Source organism: Myodes glareolus, chromosome 11 (assembly GCF_982192425.1).
Source record: "Myodes glareolus chromosome 11, mMyoGla1.1, whole genome shotgun sequence".
In the NCBI taxonomy this organism is placed as follows: domain Eukaryota; kingdom Metazoa; phylum Chordata; class Mammalia; order Rodentia; family Cricetidae; genus Myodes; species Myodes glareolus.
In genome coordinates, this window is record NC_142036.1 from 72,615,674 (window position 1) to 72,639,186 (window position 23,513).

The following is a 23,513-nucleotide window of genomic DNA, read 5'->3' on the forward strand; positions in this document are numbered from 1 at the left end:
TGCTAACATTCATAGTGTTTCTGTCAAAGTGTGTAGTGGGGGAATGAACTGACAGCAAAACACACCCCACAGAAGAGTAACTACATAAAAAAATTCTTGCAAAGCTAATACCAATATTTTATCTTCGCTTTAAACTTATCTTGCATGATTACAATCAGAGTAAAAACCAAAGTTTCAGAGTGTTAATTTGCTAACTGTATATATGACTCCAATTTTTTGGCTTAAATAATTAAATATTAGGTGATAGTTTTATCATAGAATAGCACAAAACAATTATTTCTTAAGAGTTCCAAGATCTCTCAAAGTTGGAGAATAAAAGATCTTGGATTTTACCCACTTTAATGAGATCATTAACCTTGTAAGTGGACTATTAGGTTAAGAAACTAGTGGGAGAAGGGGAGGGGGCAAGTATGAGGAAATAAGGAAAAAAAGTGACCCAAATTTATTACATACATGTATAGATATGTCATGATAAACATTGCTTTGTACTATCACATGCTAATAAAAAAAGAAAAACTGAGCTGGGCAGTGGTGGCACACGCCCTTAATCCTAGCACTGGGGAGGGAGAGGCAAGCAGATCTCTGTGATTTCAAGGATAGTCTACAGAGTGAGTTCCAGGACAGGTTCCAAAGGTACACAGAAAAACTCTTGTTTTGAAAAACCAGCAAAGAAAAATGAGAAATGAGTTATAAAAGAGAGTTGAGTACTTATTAGATTCTTGACACAGCTGAGACATCAAAGGAAAGGACTCTCAATTGACAACATGCTCCATAAGACCAGGCAGTGGGCAAGCCTGCAGGGCATCTTAGTGATTGGTGGGTGAGGGCCCAGCCCTTGGTGCTTGGTGCCACCCCTGGGCTGGAGGTCTTAGGTTATGAGAGAAAGCAAATAGGCAAGTCATGGAGAGCAAGCCTGGGAGCAACTTGGGTACCCATGGTCTCTGAATCAGCTCCTGCCTCCAGGTTCCTACTTTTACCTGTAGGCAGCCCAAAGCTCCATACCCCAACACAACACTATATGAGGGTTGCTAGCCTAATTACTATTCTAGGAAAAATATTAACTCAAACTACAAGTCAGAAAATAGCATTTAAGTTATATGGATTTAACAGCCTTAAAAACATCGTGAGAACAGAGTAGGTTAAGATGTAAAGATCTCATTTCTCAACACACTTGGAATGAAAGCTGCCTGCTGAGGTGAGGTTTGAACTATCTGATGATGGATCACCAAATTACTTCTGAAAATCTAGCAAAATGTAACACGAAATAAAGAAATGCCTGAAGGCTAAATGCTCGTTTTAAAAAAAGAAAGGAACTTTATTAGTTCTGTTAAGTACAACTTGAAGGGTTCTGATGCAACAAACAAAAACGACACTGTGATTACAGTTGGGTTTTTCCTTTGGCATTAAGATCCTGTTATTTACGGGTGTTTCCCCGGGGTTAACAGTACATGACCAAGAGCAGACACCTGCTTTGTGTATCAAGAAAAACTTGATTTTTTTTTTAACATCTCATAATTTTTTGGACCGAAACTTGGGGCTTTGTCTTCCCTATTCTCGCTAATAGGACACTAGATCTGCAAGGCCACAGATATAAAGATGTTACTATGAGGGGTTCCTCTGCTTATTTTATTGTCAAGGCAGGGTCTCATGTAGCCAAGAATGGTCCTGAACTTGCTCTGTCGTCACTCCTGATCGTCCTGCCTCAGCCTCCTAAGAGCATGGATTACAGGTATGTGACATGATACTTTGCTAGAGACTATCTACACCTTGAACTGATTTAATCACATGATTCCCTGTTGCTCGTGGCAGCATTCATACAGTCAAAAGATAACACTGGGACATTGGTGTACACATGACCCCAGCACTGAACTGACTAAGGCATGAGGGCTGCAAATTTATAATAGGCGGGGCTCTATAGACAGACCCTATCACAAAGCAATAAAAGATTGAAAAATAAATAGTTTATAAAGAATATACAAAATACATTACTTATTATCTATGTGGCAAAATTAGAGTGTTTTTTTTAACTATTTGTAGTTTTAAATTATAATTTATTCATTGCTTATACAATGTATCATTTGAAAGCAAAGAAGGTAACTATGGATCGCTGTGGTGAGATCTTCCCAGTCAGAAGACAATCTTGATAATAAATAGCTGTAATCTAGGCAAACCTGACAGCCAAGAGATTATTAAGACATGAGACATACAGAATGAGATGTACATCCTACTACCGTACAAGGAAGTACAATGAAGACACAGCAGCAGTGCTTGTAAGCCTACAGAGCACCCATAGACACGAGTTATTTATCTAGCTCTGCTTCTTATACAGGACCTTCAATTAGTCCTTATTTACTTGTTGTATTGTTTACATAATACAAACTAATACAAAAACATCCAAAACTTAAATCCTAGAAAAGCATATCCATAGCTCTGATTTATGAGATGATGTTCTAACTTTTCTACTTAATGCTTTATAATATAGAAATATGACAGCCTTTCTACATAATCAATTCCAGGAAAACAAGGACAACGTAGAGAAAAACAAATAACATAAAACAAACAAAACAGACAAATAAAAAACTGAAAACCCCAAAAGCTGTGTCATTCTATAAAGGTGAATTCTAATTGAAAAAGCGAGGGAACAGGCTTTTCTTATACCATGCTAATATAGCCGAGCACCTGTACAGTAGAATAGTTTGCACAACCATTCGAAAAAGATTCATATTCAAGTTATGAAGAAAGCATAATCATAGGAAGCTATCACTAGATACAACTAGAATATCTTGACCAAACCCTCAGTGGTTCAGAAGCCAAAACATCCCTTTATAAGAGTCATAAATTTTAGTGAGCCAAGAAGCTGGCCAGAATGTTCAAAAGCGATGATTAATAGCAAAAACTTTATCAATAGCAGCCTTTAAAGAAGCATCTCTTCATTAGAAGAAACAGTTAATGTCCAAGGTAGTGAGCGAGACTTTTCTTCCTTTTCTAGTCTTAGAGTGTCTCTTATGGCAAAATCCATATTTTCTTGAAACTCTTGAAATGTGTTGGTGATCGGCAGAGCTAAACAGTTATTACATTTGTTTCCAACAGGAAAATCCACGTGGAGACATTCAATTGAAGGAGGGGGTTTAAATCCAGCAGGTGGAACAGAACTACATCCGGTTGCAAAAATAAGAATGTCTTTCATTGTAGTTGTAGATTTACCATCTGAAAAGTTAGCAATTAAAGAGAAAAGAAAATTAAATCTACAAAACATATTATTGTCGGTCAGACACTTTCTCAGCCAGACTGTGAGGACTGGCAGTAACAGATTCCTGCATCCACCAAGGACAAACATGCTAAGCAGTACAGTCAGCAAGCAAATCTCAGTGTAGGATTCAAAGGAAAATCAATCAGACCACCCATTTATGTAATAATTAATATACAAGGTTAACAGATGCTGAAGCAAACACTATATGGTCAAAACCAAATATTTAAAGAAACTTACAACTTGAAAGTTAAAATTCCCTTTAAAAAATGTCACTTAATGCTTTGACAAATACTAACAGTGCGGTGAATGAAGCAGAGAGCTTATCGTCACCAGTCTGACTGTAAACTGGGAAGACTGAGCAGAGAGTTTATCATCACCAGTCTGACTGTAAACTGGGAAGACTGAGCAGAGAGTTTATCATCACCAGTCTGACTGTAAACTGGGAAGACTGAGCAGAGAGTTTATCATCACCAGTCTGACTGTAAACTGGGAAGACTGAGCAGAGAGTTTATCATCACCAGTCTGACTGTAAACTGGGAAGACTGAGCAGAGAGTTTATCATCACCAGTCTGACTGTAAACTGGGAAGACTGAGCAGAGAGTTTATCATCACCAGTCTGACTGTAAACTGGGAAGACTGAGCAGAGAGTTTATCATCACCAGTCTGACTGTAAGCTGAAAAGACTGAGCAGAGATCTCTAAGCTGTTCTTTGCTGTTACAATCTCCCGTACTTGAAGGTTTTCTGCTTATTTTTTTTTAAGAAAATCACTTTCCATCTTAAAGTATATACACACATGTATGATATACATGTACGGGATAATTTGTTTCCTTTGCAAGCACAAATAACAGTTTAAGTCTTCTTAATGGCAAGAGCAAAACCCTAATAAACATGTTGAAAAGAATTCACATACCCTCTACAGCCTGTAAATAACTGTTCCAGAACCTCAAGGTCTGTCCATCGGGTAATCCATGGACTGTAAAAAGATCACTAAGGGTTTTCGCAGAGAGATTCTCAGGTTTATGACAGAGAATTTTATGAAATACGTCTGGGTAAGTTTGAATCTTCTCTAAAACACCAAGTGTTTTCAGACCCTGTTTAAAACTGGAGAAAAGAAATAATGAGCAAACATATATACATACAAGTTTTATAATAAATTTATCTGGCATTTTATAAACTGGTAAAAAAACAAAACAGTCCCACAAAAACTACTGCATGCATTTAGATATAAGATAAACTACTAGAATATACTTCCTCATCAAGAAAAAATGCACTAATGATTATTTTAAATCACTATCTTAAAAACTGCATTTTATTCAAAGTGATAAATACTATCTAGCATAGTTTGACAAACTGCTCCTTTATAATATGGTTGTTAAATGAAAATCTTAGGAGTAATTCCCTGTACATAGGGGAGGCTCAGATATCTGCAAAATGGTGACTCTTGACATTGCTCTTGGTTGCCTACCCAACTATATGGTAAAATCTTACTGATAAAGGGACCCTGAACCTTGTCTCTCTGTCTCTCTCTCTGTCTCTCTCTGTCTCTCTCTGTCTCTCTCTCTCACACACACACACACATACTTTGCTTAGGATGCCTGAGGACCTAGGGTGGATCACGAGAACTATAAAATTTTAAGAATTGCCCTTATTTCTCCACTTTTCAAAGACATCTTGTTTTATACAAGATGTATAGATTTTAAAATTGTACTCAGTAGGAACAAAGACCAAAAACCTATCTTAGCGAGGACCAGAAGCCTATGATCACTTTGATCTGGACACTATCTGACTATTCTATTACAAAGGTTTTCTCCCTTTCCAATCAGAGCAGCAACACTCTTCCTGTGCTCTTCCTCCAGTCCTTGCTCTGCACTTGAATGTGAGAACTGCTTTACCTTCAGCATTTCCACCGAGCTTGGGCAGTAGACACATCAATAAAAAGCTATGGCTCATTTCCTTATAACTGGCATGATATATCTTATAAATTCCAAGCTGTTAATTTGCAGTCAACATAAAAATGCCAAAGAAAAAACAGAAAAAAACCAAAACACCAAGCTGGGACAAGAAGGAAGTTTAGATATTTTCAAAATACATTTATAATAAATGGCACCACAGCAAAGGTAAACTCAAGTCTGGACCAACACCTTTCCAGAACCCCAGCATGGTGGGTGCAGAAAGGGGAAACACTGCAATCAGGGCCGTTCATGTCCTGTTGTCTTGGGACTGGATAAGGAAAGCATAGGATAAGGTAGTTTCTGAAACCACAAATGACTGACAAGATATCTTCAAGGACAGGATGTCAGTTAGAAGCATCTAGACCTTGTTCAATTTTATGATCCTGCTCCCTAGCTCCTTATCTGACTATTTTCAGGGTATCTGTTCAAATTCTGTTATCACAGTACATTTCTGGAGCTGAGATCAGGTCATCCCCCCATATATGTGTGTGTGTGTGTGTGTGTGTGTGTGTGTGTATACCCAGGTGCAAAGGACCTGGGTTTGGTCCCTAGCACTCATGACTTCAAATCCTTTTCTGACCTCTGTGGGCTCTTGTACACAAATGGTGCACAAAGGTACCCTCAGGAACATCCATATAAATATTTTTATGGGGGTGGGTGGAGACGGAAACAGGAGGGATTAGGTGAGGGGGGAGTTGGAGAGAGAATACTGGGAGAGACGATTGAAATTGGGGTGCATTTAGAAGTGCCATAGAACTGAAGTCTACAAAGGTCACGCTAGAAGACACTAGTAACTTGGGTATGCAGCCTGAACCTGCACCTGCAGTGACCAGGCGAGGCTCCAGGCGGGAGACTGAAACCCCAACCCAGGCACAAAACCTGTTGCCTGCAATTGCCCTGCCTGCAAAAAGTGTGGGGATAAAAGTGGCACAGAAGTTTTACAAGTAGCCACCAAAGAATGGTCCACCTGGAGACCTACACCGGGATTGGGAGCCCCCACCCTCACCCCTGACACTACCTGGAGGACCAGGAACCAGAGGCTGAACCGCCCAGTGGCCTAGGACAGAGCAAAACAAGACTGGAAAAAAGTCAATGATTCCTAAGGCTTTTCTACTTTCGACACACAGACCAGAGTCTAGGAAAATTGTCACAGAGGGTTCATCCAGCAACTGACAGGAGCTCAAGCAGAGACCCACAGCCAGATGTTAGGCAGAGTTCAGGCAATCCTGTGAGACTCACAAAAATCAACTAATCAGGATTCACAGGGGCTCACAGAGACTGAATCAGGAAGCCTGAATAGGTCTGGGCAAGGTCCTCTGCAAACATTTTATAGTTGTGTAGCTTGGTGCTCTTGTGGGACTCCTAACAGTGGGAGTGGGCTGTCTCTGACTCCTTTGCCTGCTTTTGGGACCCTTTCCCCCCTACTAAGTTGTGACATCCACCTTCATATGAGGTGTGTACCCAGTCTTATTGTTACTTGTTATGTTGTGCTTGGTTGTTATCTGCGAGAGGACTGCTCCTTTATGAAGGGAAGAGGAGTAGAAGATCTAGGGGAGAGGGAAGGTGGGGAGGGGCAGAGAGGAGAGAAGTGAAGTCAGGACACAAAAGGGAAGAACAAATACAAAAGGAATTCTGGTCAGGTGTAGAAGCAGATTTCCTTAAACGTTAGCAGAGGCAGGGGGATCTGAGTTTGAGAGCAGTCTACACACACAACATAACAAGTAAAGATTCTATCTGAAAAAGGAGGAGGTTGGGGAGAGCTTGCAAACTCTCAAGTTTTTGAAAGTACAAAGGATTTCAAGAATAATGCTCTGAAAAGTGAGTTAGCGAGATGGTTCTTCCAGAGAACCAGGCTTAATTCCCAGTACACACAGGGCAGCAGACTACAAGTGTCTGAAACTTCATTCCCTCCTCTGGCTTCTGTGGGCACCAGACATACATGCAGGCAAACACCCATATACGGTGTATGTGTGTGTGTGTGTGTGTGTGTAAAAACCCTTAGAAAGAGCAAGAATCAGCTCAGTATTTCAATCAAAGAATGGCTAGTACTATGTTACCAGAAGATGACGGGGTCCAACCGTTATCACGGGGATGAGTAGAGAGAGCAGTTCAAGTGGTGACAGTCAGTTCCCATTAGAAAACTGTATCTAATTCAAGTGCTGATTGTTTCTCACTGAAGAACGCATTCGTGCAGTTCTGGACAGAATTAGAGTGGAACTTTTGCTGGGAGGCTAAGCTTTATAGAGTGTCATTTTAAATAGCATTAACATTCTCTGAAATTAAAAATTTATGTTTATTACCAAAAACCACTTTAAATTTAATTTTATAGAATCTTTAACATAGAAAGCACTTACCTCTTCAAGGGTTCTTGGACTCTTTTAATGACATGGTAGAAAAGGATGTCTTTTACCAACATGTATTTATCACTTAATGTTGTTATAAGTCGTAAGCATCCAATACACTCTAGGTAGCTATAGCATTCGTTTATTGCTGACTTCAAGCTGCTCATATCGGCTGCAGCATTTATCTGTAACACAGGAGAAGAAGCATGATGGACTCACTTTACCCATTTATTCTGAATGAGACCAAATTAAAATGATACATATTCTATATTTCAGTTTTAAAAATGGGTACGTGTGTGGGTTTGTGTTTGTAAATACTGGTGCTGATGGGGATCTGGAGTTTAAAGTGGTTGTGACTTGCCTGCCATGGATGTTGGGAATTAATCTGGATCTACTGCTAAAAAACAGCACCATGTCTTTTTATGTGTCTTTAGAGACAATGTCTAACTAGAGACCTTGGCTAAACTAGAATTCTCTATGCAGAGCAGGCTGATCATGACTGCAGGATGTGCCCGCCTCTGCCTCCCAAGAGCTGGAACTGAAGGTGTGCATCTCCAGACCACAGCCTGCACTCATAACTACTGGACCATCTCTCCAGTCCTGTACTCAACTCTTACGGACAAAAGGGTGGAATAAAATTATGCCCAGAAATAACTTAAAGAAGTCCTTTTCCACCCTGGAAACCACATGATAGAAAGAGAGGGAAAAAAAAAAAGTCAACACCCACAGGTTGCATTCTGACATCCACATGTGCACTATGGCATGAACACATGCCACAACCAACAAATACTACAGGCTATAACGTGCTATTTCCTACTCTAAAACCGAGAAAGCAGATTTTAAACATGTATCTATGCATTCTTATACATACCCTAAACATTGTCAAACTGTATGGCATTAATGCTCATCTTCTGTGCTTTTTCTACAACTTAAATTAAGAGATTAAGATATTATTAATTCAGCATTCTGCCTTCAATTGATAAAACAGTTCAGCACACATAGTATTTAATAACTAAATGAATGAGAAAACAGGATATAGTCAAAATGGAACTTTTGAAATTATCAGCAGAAGTATTAGAAAACAAATCTGAGTTTGATATAGTCTCACTAGAAATAATATAAGTTAGATATGCCACTTTTATATACTAATAACTAGGATATACTTGGGAAAATATAATAAGAATGAAAATGCTCCCTTTTCTTATAAATAAGTCTTTGAGAAAAATTTGAGAAAAATGCAAAGAAAATCTTTGGACTGGGGCAAGTCATTAGCTTTTGTCTCATAAAAGATATATTAGTTTGCTGGCAAGATGGTTCAGCAGGTAAAATCTTTTGCTATACAAGGATAAAGACGTGAATTCCACCCCTGAGTCCCAGGATACAGGGAGAAAACTGACTCCTGAAAGCTGTATCGACTTCTTAACTGCAAATGTGTGCCATGACAGGCACAACATACACATATATGTAAAAATATAAACATGCTGGGCTTAACAAACTCACTCTAAAATTTACAAAGGGTGGGTATAGCAGTAAGGAGCACTTGCTGCTGTTTCAGGGTGCGAGTTCTGCTGCCAGCGCCCACACTGGGTGGCACACACACAGCCTCGGGGGTCAGATGTCCTTTTTGGGCTGCTGCAGGTACCTTCTAGCATGTGTGCACACCCATACACAGATGCACACATATAAAAATAAAAGGAAACCTTTGGAAAAAATACACACGTGATTTTAACAAGGTCTGGTTGGCACATACCTATCTGCAATCCCATCACTTGGGAGGCTGAGGAAAACATTAAGAGGCCAAACCAGCCTGGGCTACAGAGAACCTAGATCAACAATAAATCCCCAAAAGGGCTCTAGTGTCAGATGACTACTACGGCGATGGCTAGGGCATCAACGTTTCTGTACTGAACATGAAAGGATTCTCTGCCTCTCAAGTGAGACATTCAATGTTAAATGAGTTGGACACCACGTGGCGGGCAAATGGAACTGCATCTCCTTTTAAAATGCTATGTTCGAGGGCCACTAGACATGCCAGCACTCCTTCAGTTCTGACAGTCGGGAAAGCAGAGACAGGTGGGTCTCTGATTTTGAGGCCAGCCTATTATACGTAGTGAGTTCCAAGTCATCAAGGGCTGTCGACTAAGATCAAAACTACAAGGAAAAAAAACAAACACTCACTCTATCACTTCAGTTCCTTTAGAGAATCATAGGATCTCTCCTCATCACATACACGAGGAATGACAAACTGGTCAGACAAACCCTTATCCTCAGGTCTCCCCTTAATCTGTTTTCAGGATGCATTATGGAAGTTGCCTGACTATCTGTCCAGTCTTGGCCTCTCTGACTGTAAATCTATGTAACATTAAATAACATGGAACCTATCACAATGTCCATCTCTATCTATCTGACTCTTACCTTTCTTTTTTGTTACAAGACAGGATCTAAAATTGTAGCTCTTAAAATTGAACTCTTAAAGGGTGAGATTTGTATAGACTGTTCAACCATGCAGAGGTCAGACTAGTTTCTGATTTGGTTCTGAGCATTTTGGGTAAACATAACAGAACCATCACTTATATTAAAATGCAGCTAGAATATAAATTATAGTTTAATAAGCAGATTTTTTTTTTACCTTGAAAATAACCTGTGTCACTTCAAAGTCTGAAACATCATCAAAAATTGGTAGGGTATTTTCTGGTCCATAAACAAGACAGTTGAACAAAGTCTCAGAAAAGAAACCGGGAGAAGGACCACCATGAACTAAGGAAATGGCAAGCATTTTGCCAGCTTCATAGTAAAGATTTTCTTTCAGAGCTGTAAATACAGATAAAATATAACTCAATAAATTAAAAAAAACCCATCATTTAAAATGAAGACATATATAAAAGCTAAAAATTAATTTAAAAATCTAAGCACTTGTAAAATAACCATAAGAAGCTACCATCCTGCATAAGGACCTCCTCTAGAACTTTGTTGAATAGCTTCACCCTGGATATAGACAACCAATTACAGAACAAAAGGTAAATCTACGGGAAAGTAAGCTACCTATAACCAGGGGTTGCAGTGATGGCTCAGCAGTTAAGACACTTCCAGAGGACACGACTTTACTTTCAGCACACACATGGTGTAACTCCAATTCCACGGGACCTGGCATCCTTTTCTGACCTTTGAAGGCACCAGACACAAGTGGTATACACACATACATTCAAGCAAAATACTCATTCACATGAAATAAGAATACAATCTTTAAAAAAATGACTGTAGTTAATTGTATCACAATAAATGTAAATCCTCGGGCTTACTTTTGTCTGTCATTAAATCTATACATAGTTGGGTTCTGCTATATTAGAAAATTCTCAAATTTGAATTAGTTTAAAATTATAGCTATTAGCTGCATGAAACTAGAATAAACTACAGTACAAAGCATCCCTTACTCGTGGCTATCCAGTTAACAGCATTTTTAATTTTGAGACATAATGTTGCAATCACTAACAGTTTACATATTCTTGCTCAAATACATCATCTGATCAGATCAATTCATATATATGGTATTAGGGAATCAAAGGATATGAACATTTTTAAGGGTGTTGATATGTATTAATTATCTTACAAGAAGGAAGATTTACTCCCATATCACACAGTCACAGCATTAAGTGCCTTTTAAAAAGGTCATTCACAATGTGTTAGTAACTATGATGGGTAAGAAAGATATAGGCTAGTTTATACTTTAATAGTTCTTCAAAACAATCTATTAATAACTAACATTTAAACTGTATTTTTTGACAATAATCTTATTTGTAGCTCCAGTCTACAGCTGAAAAAGGACCTACATGCACAGAGAGTAATGATATGAAAGCTGCTAGGCTGCTGTATGCAGACTTGAGAAAGGGCGTAGAGCCGCCACTTCTGTGCTTTACGCTGTGCCAAAGCCACCTTCAGAGTTAACAGAACTACTTAGGAGGGTGTGAGGGACGGCACAGAACTAAATTTCCACTATAAATAGAAAAGATAATTATGCTTAGTCAATGATAAAGGAAGAAACTGAAATGTAATAAATCTTACTCCTTTTCAATTTCCTTGTTGTAGAAAAAACTCTTAAGAACACTGAACTGTTGTTTTCAAGTGTTTATTTCAACCAAAATACATCTTTACCAACAGCAAAGGCAGAAAGGAACACAAGAAATATTTTAAAAAAGACTTTAATCGCAGCATTCTGGAGGCAGAGGCAGCCAGATCTCTGTGATGAGTTCGAGGCCCAGACATGTCTACAGAGGAGTTCCAGGGCTACACAGAGAAACCCTGTCTCAAAACAAAATGAAAAATCAAAGCAAAACAAAACAAAACAAAACAACAACAAGGGGGAGAAACCTTATATACAAAAGAGTTAATCCCAAGGTAACAGTCCAACACTTGCTTTGCGTTTCCAAGCCTCTCAGTGCATAAAAAAAAAATCAAAGTTACACATGAATAATAAAACAAATTAAACACAAATTCCATGATGTAAACACACACACCACACAGTGCTTAATTAAAAGAACAAAGGCTAGGTGTGGTGGCACACACCTTTAATTCCAACACTATGGAGGCAGAGGCAGGCCGATCTCTATGTTTGAGACCAGTCTGGTCTACAGAGAGTGCAGAACATCCAAGGCTACATTAAGGACCCTTGTCTCAAAAAACCAAAATGTACAGGAAGACTCCAAATACTTACCCATTTCATCTGCGGACACTAATCAAATGATATTCAAGAGATAAAGTTTAAGATAGTTATGAAATCATTAAACAGATTGCCTAATAAAGATAAAAGAATTACTTTCTTAAATATGTGCTGTCTACGTGTGTGCACAGAGTAAAGGATGCCCAAAGAGGGCATAGGTGCTGGACCACCTGAAGCAGGACTTTCAGGTAGTTACGATCTGCTTGATGTGGGTGCTGGAAATGCACTCAGGTCCTTTGCAAGCAAAGCAAGCATTCTTAACCACTGAGCCATTTCTCCAATCACAGAAATTCTGAAATCTTTATTTAAAAAAAATATCAAATTCTCATTCATCAACAAATGGATGATTATTCCAGATATACCTAAAGAATCATAATGAAAACCAACTCTCTGGTTTTGGCTATACATGCTATCTTCAGTATGTATAATAATAAAAATAATTACCTTGAGAATTGAGAGCCAAGTTCTTGGACAAAGACCCTTCAAACAAAGATGAAATCTCAAGATGCTCCATTAAGTGACTCAGAAATTCCTGCGTTGATACAGGATGCTCTCTTAGAAATTTTTCATTTTCACTAACATATATTACTTCAATGGTATATGAAGGGTTAAACTTCTGACTACGGAACTGTTCTAAGGCACTCCTCCACACATTGGCTTTGTTGATCCATAATCTCTTAGTTTTCTTTTTAATTTGGAAACCTAACTCTTCCAATATTGTTGAAATGTCTCTCTTAAACTTGCTGCCTTGCCTAGAAAACACAAATTTGAATAAAGAACATTACTTTAAAGCAGTTTCTGTGAAGCAACAGATAGACAACATTACAGTTGCTGTTCTTTTTGTTTGTTTATTCTGTTTTTAAGTTCAAAGAGATAGTCTCTTGATGATACTGGAACCAAATCCAAAAACGTTAATCTGATTATCTACTTTTAAATTCCATTAATCTATTCATCTACCAATTTATAATCATTTGCAAGAATACTGAAGATTGAATGTCTAATTCGGTGGACTCTAGTTTAAGGGTATGAAGTTCAAATTCTTACTTCCTGGCCAATAGCTAGAACAACTCGATTGCAGCAATAATGTATTTTCCATAGTGCAGCTATAACAAATAACATAGCAAAAATTATCAACAGAACTCACACTCCCTTATGTATCTTTTAGTCTAGACCATCTAGACCACAGCATCATCTCTGAACTAATTAAAATGCAAATGCTTGAGCGCCAAGGCAAGTCTGCACAATCAGAACCTCTGTGGGTTAGCATGCATGTGAAGTCTGTACAAATAGAAGCTCTGTGGGTTAGCATGCATGTGAAGTCTGCACAGTCAGAACCTCTGTGGGTTAGCGAGCACGTGAAGTCTGCACAATCAGAACCTCTGTGGGTTAGCGTGCATGTGAAGTCTGCACAGTCAGAACCTCTGTGGGTTAGCATGCATGTGAAGTCTGTACAATCAGAACCTCTGTGGGTTAGCATGCATGAGAAGTCTGTACAAATAGAAGCTCTGTGGGTTAGCATGCATGTGAAGTCTGTACAAATAGAAGCTCTGTGGGTTAGCGTGCATGTGAATTCTGTACAATCAGAAGCTCTGTGGGTTAGCGTGCATGTGAACTCTGTACAATCAGAAGCTCTGTGGGTTAGCGTGCATGTGAACTCTGTACAATCAGAAGCTCTGTGGGTTAGTGTGCATGTGAACTCTCTACAATCAGAAGCTCTGTGGGTTACTGTGCATGTGAAGCACACAAGTTATGTTCTCCATCTGCAGGGGAACTAATAAACTCAGTGTGCACGGATCATCTAACACTGTCCTGCTCACACACTGCAGCTGATTCCTTGATCCTTGGGAATGTCAATGCTGCTCCTCAAGCCATGACTGGACATTGGAACAGAAACAAGCAATCAATGATCTCTAACACAACATCTTTGCAAATCTAAATATTAAAATTATTTTCAAACTATATGAATACAACACAATCTTTTACATTTAAAAGTAACAAATTATTACAAAGAGTTTTTCAGCTGAATTAGCAAAGAGAAATTATTGGCTTGAGAACCGTGACATTAACTATGTATGAAGTAAACAATGGCTATACCATCAAGAAACCAACCTTTGTGTTAAACAGGACTTTTTTATAGAGGGACGCTGTGTGCTTAATAACGGAACGTCTTGCTTTAATCTGAAATCAAATAATGTTGTAAAGATATTTTCCAGTTTATATCTTTAAAATTAATTTATAGTATGAAGTATAAAATAAAAAAATTACTAAAATTGATTAACGTAGCCTGCTACCTTGCTTTCTGTTTTTCCTCCCCCACTCCCTCCTCCCTTCCTTTATGATATGGGTTCTCATGTATCCCAGGATGGTCTCAAATTCATTATGTAGCTGAGACCACTGGTATGTGATCATGCCGAGGTATTCTGTTTCCTCCCACCTGACTTCATCCATCCCATGTTGGGTCCTACAGTTTGAAAAATCATTTTTCTGGGCTGGAGAGATGGCTCAGAGGTTAAGAGCATTGCCTGCTCTTCCTGAGGTCCTGAGTTCAATTCCCAGCAACCACATGGTGGCTCACAACCATCTGTAATGAGATCTGGTGCCCTCTTCTGGCCTGCGGGCATACATGGAGACTGAACATGTGTACATAATAAATAAATAAATCTTTAAAAAAAATCATTTTTCTGAACAACCGTATAATCAGCTAATATCCTAAGTGTGTGTGGCACCTAAAGTCTTAATTTCCTTCAGAGTGATTTTTGTATTTTTCTAAAATTAAGATGCATACCTCTGTAATTCTTTATGATGGTTTCCAGCTGAATGTCTGGGGAGCTTAGATGACGGCTCTTCCAACAGGCAATCAGTAACTGTCACATTAGTAGAGTTGGCTAATGGGTGTTTGGGGGCCTTTCGGAAATCTACATTATTTAAATTCCGAGGTTAGCTTAACAGATACACAGGCAAACGTTTTCAACAACATGCACTTAAACAAAAGGAACCGTATTCAAAACGACAAGCGTTTACCTGCACTGTAGCTGATCCTTCTACAGTCCAAACACTCCCAGTTTTGTTCCAATAACTGCAGCGAGGAGCAGGCTACATGTGTTCCGCTAGAACCACAGCACTGACAGCGCTTTACTTCCCACTTGCTGAGGACATAAAGAAAAGTCTATTTGATGACCACCTGTCCAGTCCTGTCAGACACCACACCACCCTATCAACGGAAGGAAAACTACACCTTTAAGATCTCATTTCTTCCACAAAGTACTGAGTGATCTAGGCAGGGTCTAGCTAGGCACTCCAGGTCCAGTGACCTTCCCACCTCCTCCGCCCTAGTGCTGGGTTCTAGAATGCCATATCACATCTGACTCTAAAACATATTCTCTCTTTCATTAAATGTTTATAATCTCTTCCACTACACATCCTGAACTTAAAAACCTAAATGAATACATGCATATATTCATATATATTTATAATTACACACACACACACAAAGAATATAAATATCAGAAAGGCTTATAATAGGGAGAAAAACATTTTCTTTTACATTTGGAGATAGATTACATTCAGAGAAACAAACTACTGTTCAGTATTTCCAAACCAAACAAATAAGTGTTGCTCTGACATCAGGTTCTGTGCACTGCAGTCTAGAGTTTGTCCCTGGCTCATACTCATATTCTCTCTCATCTCTGTTCCCCTCTCCTTGTCTCCACATAGGTCTACATATTAGGGTTTTGATTGCTGTGGTAAAACACCAAGATCAAAAGTAACTTGGGGAGGGAAGTGTTTATAGGACCATCACTGAGAACACAGGGCAGGAACCTGGAGGCAGGAGCTGATGCAGAGGCCATAGAGGGGTGTTGCTTACTGGACTGCTCCTCATGACTGGCTCAGCCTCTTATAGAACCCAGAACCACCAGCCCAGGGACGACACCAACCACAATGGGGTGGGCCTCTCAGATCAATTACTAATTAAGAAAACTTGTGGAGTTCCCCTTTTCAGAGTATTTTGTGTCATGCTGAAATAAAACTGGCCAGCACACAGGAGAAAGCAAAGGCGTTGGACACAAAGCTTCTTTCACACCGTGTGGGTGGGTATGAGAAGGCAATCTTTTGTACAGAAACAAATACATTCCCTGAATACATGGAAACATGGGTGGCAAGTCAGGTGCTGTCTTCTAACCCACGTATGTACCTGACCCCTCCACAAACAGTCATACACATGCCTCTAAAAGAAGAGCTGACAACAGGCCCTCTTCTCAGTCTTTACATAACGTGCTGAGCTTTTACAACTTTGAAAGTGGAAAGAACACTATCATGTATATTCTTTAAGAAGAGGAAACTAATCACAGAGGGCTAATTTCCCAAAGCTTATACTCCTATATGCCTTAGAGCGAAGTTTCCAACCCAGGTCACCTTGGCTTTAGATCCATGCTCCACACTACACTAAGTTGCCTTTTACCTTTGTCTTAGTAGGATGAGAGGAGTACAATTAAATATAAAGCGAGCATCCAGGTAACAGTTTTATGTGTCCCACGAGGTAAGGTTAAAAAAAAGGATAGCAACTTCAAATAGGAGCTGTAGATTAGGGAGCCTGTGATATATAGAAAGCTTCAAAAGCTTGCCACTGCTCAATGATTCTTTACAAGCAGGAGTCGATACAAGAGAATCACTTCTTGATAAACAATTCTCTGCATCCTAAGCTTCCTATGTTAAGGGAGACGACATTAGTAAGAACAAGATAATATTTTTCCTACTGAGTGATTAGGCCACAGATAACAGACAACCATGAGGACACAGGAGGGGGCAATACCTGCATCACCTCCAGGAAAAGCTTCGAAAGAAGACAATGTCAGAGGTCCCTAGGTTTTGGACTTCTAGCTCTACAGTAGCACCCAGTCTTCACTTGGTTACAGGAGTGGTATGTAATTTACATTGATAGTACCCCCTCAACTTGGAACAGACTCATGAAATTTTACTAATAAAAAGTTAATATATTGATTACAGAAACTTCTCTGTAAACATATGTACTTAATAAACATATTCCATATTAAGCTAAAACTTCAAGCATTCTAAGAGGGAAACGATTTCACTATCAAGAAAACCTACACTATTATCAGAACAACTTAGATGCAGTGCAACTTTGCAGCAGAAATACCTATTAGGTTCATTATAGTCTCGTCCCTTTTTGCAATGACACCTTCGGACATCACAGCGGTTATGGCTCTGTAACAGATCTTCATAGGCATTTTCTTCTAATTCCCAGGATGCATCTCTATAATGAAGTAAGATATAAAAAGGGTGTTGGTCTAACGAAATTGATAATTTAGAAACAAGGACAAAGTTAGCCTTCTTAGGCTGATCTTCTGAACGTAGAAATCCATTGCTACTTTACCTTACAGTCAGTTTCACAGCTAACTTTCAAACACTATGTGAGAAGTTAAACAGAATCTTTTTAAGACCTTTATTTTTCTAATATTTCATTTCTAATTTTTGTTGTTATACCCTAGGCTATTTTCAAACTAAAGTCCCTTTCCCCAGTTTCTCAAGTGCTGGGATTATTAAATGTTTGTTTTGATCGTTTTTTCGCTCTCAGCCTGATCGAGGACTCCAGCCCAGGCGAGCCTTGAACTCACTGCACAGCGTTGCTCGCCTGCACACCTGAAGACTCCCAAGGACTGAGATCCCATTTTCACTTTCAAGTTTATAACCACTATTTGGGATTTCTTGTCTTGTGGCATTACTAATATTCTTTTCCATTTTAAACCCATTTATTCAGTCTTAGGTCATCTATGAATACCAACTTAAAGATGCTATACAAATCACCAGAACTGGACTTAACTGAGAAACTAAGAAACACATCAGCTAATGAGACACTGATACCGTAGTGCCTGTTCTTCAAGACTGGCCACCTGGGAGAAGGCACTTGACCATGTGACATGGCTACTTAGCCACAATCACTATTAGAATATAAATTATTTTCAATATTAGTAAATACTACATTTAAATGTTTTTTTGGTCAAAAAGCTAAATGTTACTCACTTTTCAGGAATATGAATTCCCATTCTCAACATCTCTTTCTGAAAGATGTCGGTATTATTGCATAGTGTACACCTAAAGAAAAACACTCCTGCACTTAATGCTTGAACCTACAGCAGAAAATGGAAAATCTATTGTTAGCAATGCATCTCTCATCAGGATGTGAATCATATAACTAACAGAACATATGCTATCTTTCCCTTACTCTATCATGAAAATATTTTCTCTGCCAATGGCTCTTAGAACTGTAAGCAACCACCTTCAACATGGAGAGCACTTCCTTCTGTTTAAAAATCATCTCACAAGCACTTAATTCTTAACCTTTCAGCAGTCCCCGACTTATTTCCTCCAACCTGAATACTGCTCTAGCTTGCTTTCTGCAGCTATGATTAAAGAGGGGTGAAAACAACTCCCAGGTCCAACATCACTGAGGGAAGAAATTCAGGGCAGGAGCCTGGAGTCTAGAGGCTCTGTACAACCCAGGGCAAGTGTGCTTGGGTAGCCCTGTCAACAGTAGCCTGGACCCTCCTCCACCGTCTGTGGTCAACACCCCACAGACATGTTCACAGCCCAATCTGATGAAGGCAAAGCCACAACTGAGCCTCTCTCTTCCCAGGTGTACCCAACTTGTGTTATGTTCCCAAAGCTAACCAGCACAGACAGTTAATACGCTTTCATTTCCTAAATATTGTTTTGTCCTCCATAGTATAAGGAGAAACAATAAAAATCTTCAGTTACTTAACTAGCGTTTATTATTAGCTAGCATTATTATTTTTATTTGTAACTGTGTTGTTTCTCCCCTATAAGGGAAGTACTGACATTTCAAGGGAAGTCTCCATGGCAAGACAGAGAACACAGTATTAAGAAAACTGTAACTAATAATATATTTTGATATGACATTCTAGCCAAACTGAACTAAGTAATAAGACTAAACAGGTGCATCAAATCCTGGAGAAGAATAGCTTCAATGATAGAGTAAACTGATAAGAAATAATGTATCTGGAACAGTAAGTAGCTCATAGCAGCGAGACAGCAGTTACAATAGAAAAAGACACAGACATAGGAGTGGGACTGATAAGGCTGAGGGACAGCTGATGAATGGCGAGAAAGTAGAGAGGACTGAGCGTGGACGCCTAGCACATTTGGGCACACACAGGAAACACGGGAGAGGGAACAATTACATTGCTAGAATTCCTCAATCGGTGCAGAGAGAAGGTGCTGTTTTACTAACCATGGGATTTGATGCAAAGTACCTGGTAGAAAAGGAAAGCACACAGAAACAAACCAGAAATGAAACTGACCAGCTAGCACAGAACGTGTGGAGGACACCTGGACTCTGATGAGAAATACAAACTGAGTAAACACCATTCTTGTTATTTTAATGTCTAGTCTCTTCTTACCCAATTTCTCTATGTGATAATCAAAGTAGTTAATATTGTTTAACCACATGCTGTAAGCCAGAGTGGGTCTATTTCTGACTTAAGTTCTGGAATCAAGAGTCTCTATAGACCCTTTTAGAGAAAGTGACTGAAGAGTTAGTGTGCAACTAATTATAATAGTAACTGCTTATTGACATATAATAGTCAAGTTTCTATGTGGATAGAATTCTAAATGAGTTTTTTAAAAACAGCAGTATGGTTTTTGTTAGCAGGATTGTTTCTAGAGTCTATCTCACATCTCACCACGGACAAGTTTGGGGGTGGAGAGAGAGAGTGCTCTATAGACCGCGAGATTCCAGCCCCGTGCTTCTCCTTTTCAACGACGAAGTCTTTACTAAAACTTATGAAAACATTAGGTCAAATCTAAGACCTCTCTGTGCTTTATTACTAACAGATACAAAGCAAATCTTTACAAAATTAAGATACATCAATAAACACAAATTTTTAACAAAAATTACTTTTAAAAAGGCTCTCACATAAAAGGAATTTCCACATCAATAGTAAGAAATGCACTTTATGATGGCATTCATTAATGCACTTTCTGCTACTAACACACATTTGTATTTGAGAATTAACAAAATTACAACCATTCCAACTAAATAGGCTCCAACTTACCACTTTTAACTAAATAACCTAAGTATTAGCGTTCAAGAGAACATTTTTAAAAAGGCAGAAACCAGTCAAGTTGCAATACCTCATTACTCTAGTACTTTTAAGTTTTTTTTGTAAATATAGGGTAATTTAATCTCTAATACCTTTCAAAAGAATTAAGGACAATAACCAGAAACATTTTACTTTACTAAATAAAATAAAATCTAAGCTTTATAAACAATGTTTTGTTTTGTTTTGTGAGATAGGGTTTCTCTGGGTAGCTCTGCCTCCGCCTCCCAAGTGCTGGGATTTAAGGCCTGAACCACCACCGCCCAGCTCTATAAAACAATTTTTAAAAAGTAAATTTTTGTAATTTAGCATGGTTTTGTCTAATAACACTTCCAAATATATGTATATTACATATAAAATGCTAAATAATAGGTATCGCTTTTAAAGTATTTAAGAATTTTCCAAATAAAGACATTACAATTACAATGAATGTTTAGTATTCTGCTGGTTTCTAGGGCGCATTCAACCCAGAGGCTTCATGTACTCTCAGCAAGCAATCTGTCACTGAACTACATCTCTGACCCCGTTTTTGGTTTTTATTATACTGTTTATTTGAGTAGAGCGAATACAGATTTGTTAAGGGAAACTGAGAACTCCAAATAGTAAAATAGGCTAATACAGGAATTCTGATATTTTATAACATTCTAGAACATTGATAACACCAGATTTAAATTCAAATAAGCAAGCAACAGATTTTATAATATAGAGACAAAAATAGCAAAGCTGCATTACCTGTAAACAGTCTCTGTGAAACCAAGCATTCTTACAACAGGGGCTTCGCAGGACACTGTAAGTAGGAATAGGATCGATGAACTCCAAACAGATGGTACATGGTAAAGAGTCTCTATACATATTGGACGTCATTGCTTGAACTGGCCGATGTTTCCAGCAAAATGACCTAAAAATGGAAATTATTTAAGAATATATAAGGAGGAGAAAACCATAAATCAGTTAACACTGTAATTTACAGACTTAAGAGAAAATTCCTTTGTTTTACAAATGCATCTAAAACAATGTGCGTCCTAGTACATTCTAGAGTTGAAAGCTGGATATGAATAATAACCTCGGGGCCATTGTAGACTGTAGATCAACTCTGCAGTTTGATCAGATAGAATTAACTTCAAGAAGAAATCATGCATCATACAATATTGTATACAAATACACATACACACATCATGTATACCTTACATATATATTATGTATGTATTATGAATTTAGCACAGTTTTAAAAAGCAATTTTACATGGGAATTATATCTTTGGGCTATTTAATTACCTTTTTTCTTTAACATTTATATTTTCTTACTTAAAAAAATTTAAATGTTTACAAGGTGTTTTGCCAGTATATACATCTGTGTGCCAATTACAGGCTAGGTGGCACCAAAGGCTATTAAGAGAAAGCTGGATCCGTTGGAACTGAAATATCAGACAGTTGTGAGCTGCCACTTGGGTGGTGCTGGGTATAAAATCTGGGTCCTGTGGAAGAGCAGACAGTGTTCCTTAACTGCTGACTCATCATTCCAGCCCCTCATATTTAATATTTAATTAACAGTTAAATAACTCACGCAAAATTGTCAGTGAACTGGAAAATACATTCATTCTGAAGTCCACAGGGAAAGTGGTAACTTCGTTTACATCTGGGTACAACACATCCGATTGAAGCACCATTTTTCTTGCAAACTGCACACTTCTAAAAGAAATATGAAAACAGAATATTAAAATTATCAGTACTATAGCATAATCAAATAGTTAATGAGAGACAGAAGATTATTGCCAAAGTGGTGGTATATTCTATCCTAATCCAAACGAGAAAGTTCTAAGATACGTGCTGGGTAGGACTTTTCTTCTTAGTCAATTTGACGTGAGAGTCCTCAGAGAAAAGGAGCTTCAGTTGAGGTAAACGCCTCCATCAGATTGACCTGTAGGCAAGTCTCTGGGGGCATTTTCACCATCAGAGATTGGCGCTGGGGGCTCAGCCTATGGAGGCTGGGCAGGTAATCCTGGGTTGTATAGGAAAGCAGGCAGAGCAAGCCATGGGCAACAAGCCAATAAGTAGCGTTCCTCCATGGACTCTGCTTCTGTTCCTTTTTCTAGGTTTCTATTTGAGTTCCTTCCCTCAACCATGGACTGTGACATGGAAATTTAGATAAATACACTAGTCGGGGAGGATGACTGTCACACACCTTTAACCCCAGCACTCGGGAGGCAGAGACAAGTGGATCTCTGAGTTTGAGGCCAGCCTGGTCTACAGAGCAAGTTCTAAGGCAGCCTGGGCTATATAGAGGAAACCTTCCAGGCTGTTTTTGCCATGGTGTTTCTTACAGCACTGGAAAGCAAATTGGCATGGTTTGCTCACCTAGGGATGTTAAAATTTAGAAAAGCCAGTATCTGTGAACTGAGGTTCACAGTTCTTGCAGACATAATTATTCAAGGTCTCCTTTGACTGGTGTCTTTATGAAGGCAGATTTAAAACACAAGACTGCTGTGGGATAATGTTCTTCTATAATGTAAAGTTTTGTCACTCGTATTGGTTTGATAAAATGCTGTTAGCCAGTTGCTAGGCAGGAAGTGTAGGCTGGGCAACCAGACTAGAGAATACTGGAAAGAGCAAACGCAGAGTCAGTCACCAGCCAGACGCAGAGGAAGCAAGAAAAGAATGCCAAGTCACATGGCTAAACATAGATAAGAACTATGGGTTAATTTAAGTTGTAAGAGCTAATTAATAATAAGCCTGAGCTAATAGGCTAAAGAGTTTATATAATTAATATTAGTCTCTGTGTATTTCCTTGGAACTGAATGGCTACAGGACTTCCATCTACAAATGACACCCAACATTTGGAAATACATCTACATTAAACCTGAGAGAGTTTGAGAAGGGATTCTAGACACAAAAGAATAAAGTCAAGCACAATTTCTTGGTAGCAGCATTTTCTCAGGTAGGCTCTGTTTGCTAGGGGCGCACCTCCTTTAAGAGAAACTTCCTGACTCAGCATTAGTGGCACAGCTCTTTAAAGAGACCCAGCTACCAAACAGTTAAATGATGTTTATGAGCAGTTGGCAGCATGCTTCTTGGTGTTGGCATGGACCTAGAAATTCCAGAGTTGTGGCAATAAATGTGTCT

The 23,513-nt window shown here is 38.7% G+C and overlaps 1 protein-coding gene across 3 annotated transcripts in view; it reads right to left on the minus strand.

Annotated features, from left to right (window-relative positions):
* Nucleotides 1–1,291: 1,291 nt before the first annotated feature.
* The window catches only part of G2e3 (G2/M-phase specific E3 ubiquitin protein ligase), a 41,901-nt gene continuing 19,679 nt past the window's right edge, over nt 1,292–23,513 (minus strand). For all 3 annotated transcript variants that reach the window (XM_048415375.3, XM_048415374.3, XM_085697677.2), the window contains 12 exons: nt 21,958–22,082; nt 21,127–21,292; nt 18,299–18,405; nt 17,415–17,531; nt 15,281–15,405; nt 15,045–15,174; nt 14,369–14,437; nt 12,704–13,011; nt 10,175–10,356; nt 7,558–7,730; nt 4,162–4,352; nt 1,292–3,207 (listed from right to left, as the gene is read on the minus strand). In XM_048415375.3, the coding sequence (XP_048271332.3) occupies nt 2,915–3,207; nt 4,162–4,352; nt 7,558–7,730; nt 10,175–10,356; nt 12,704–13,011; nt 14,369–14,437; nt 15,045–15,174; nt 15,281–15,405; nt 17,415–17,531; nt 18,299–18,405; nt 21,127–21,292; nt 21,958–22,082 (1,986 nt within the window). In that variant the 3' untranslated portion in view covers nt 1,292–2,914. The remainder of the gene's footprint in view (nt 3,208–4,161; nt 4,353–7,557; nt 7,731–10,174; nt 10,357–12,703; nt 13,012–14,368; nt 14,438–15,044; nt 15,175–15,280; nt 15,406–17,414; nt 17,532–18,298; nt 18,406–21,126; nt 21,293–21,957; nt 22,083–23,513) is intronic.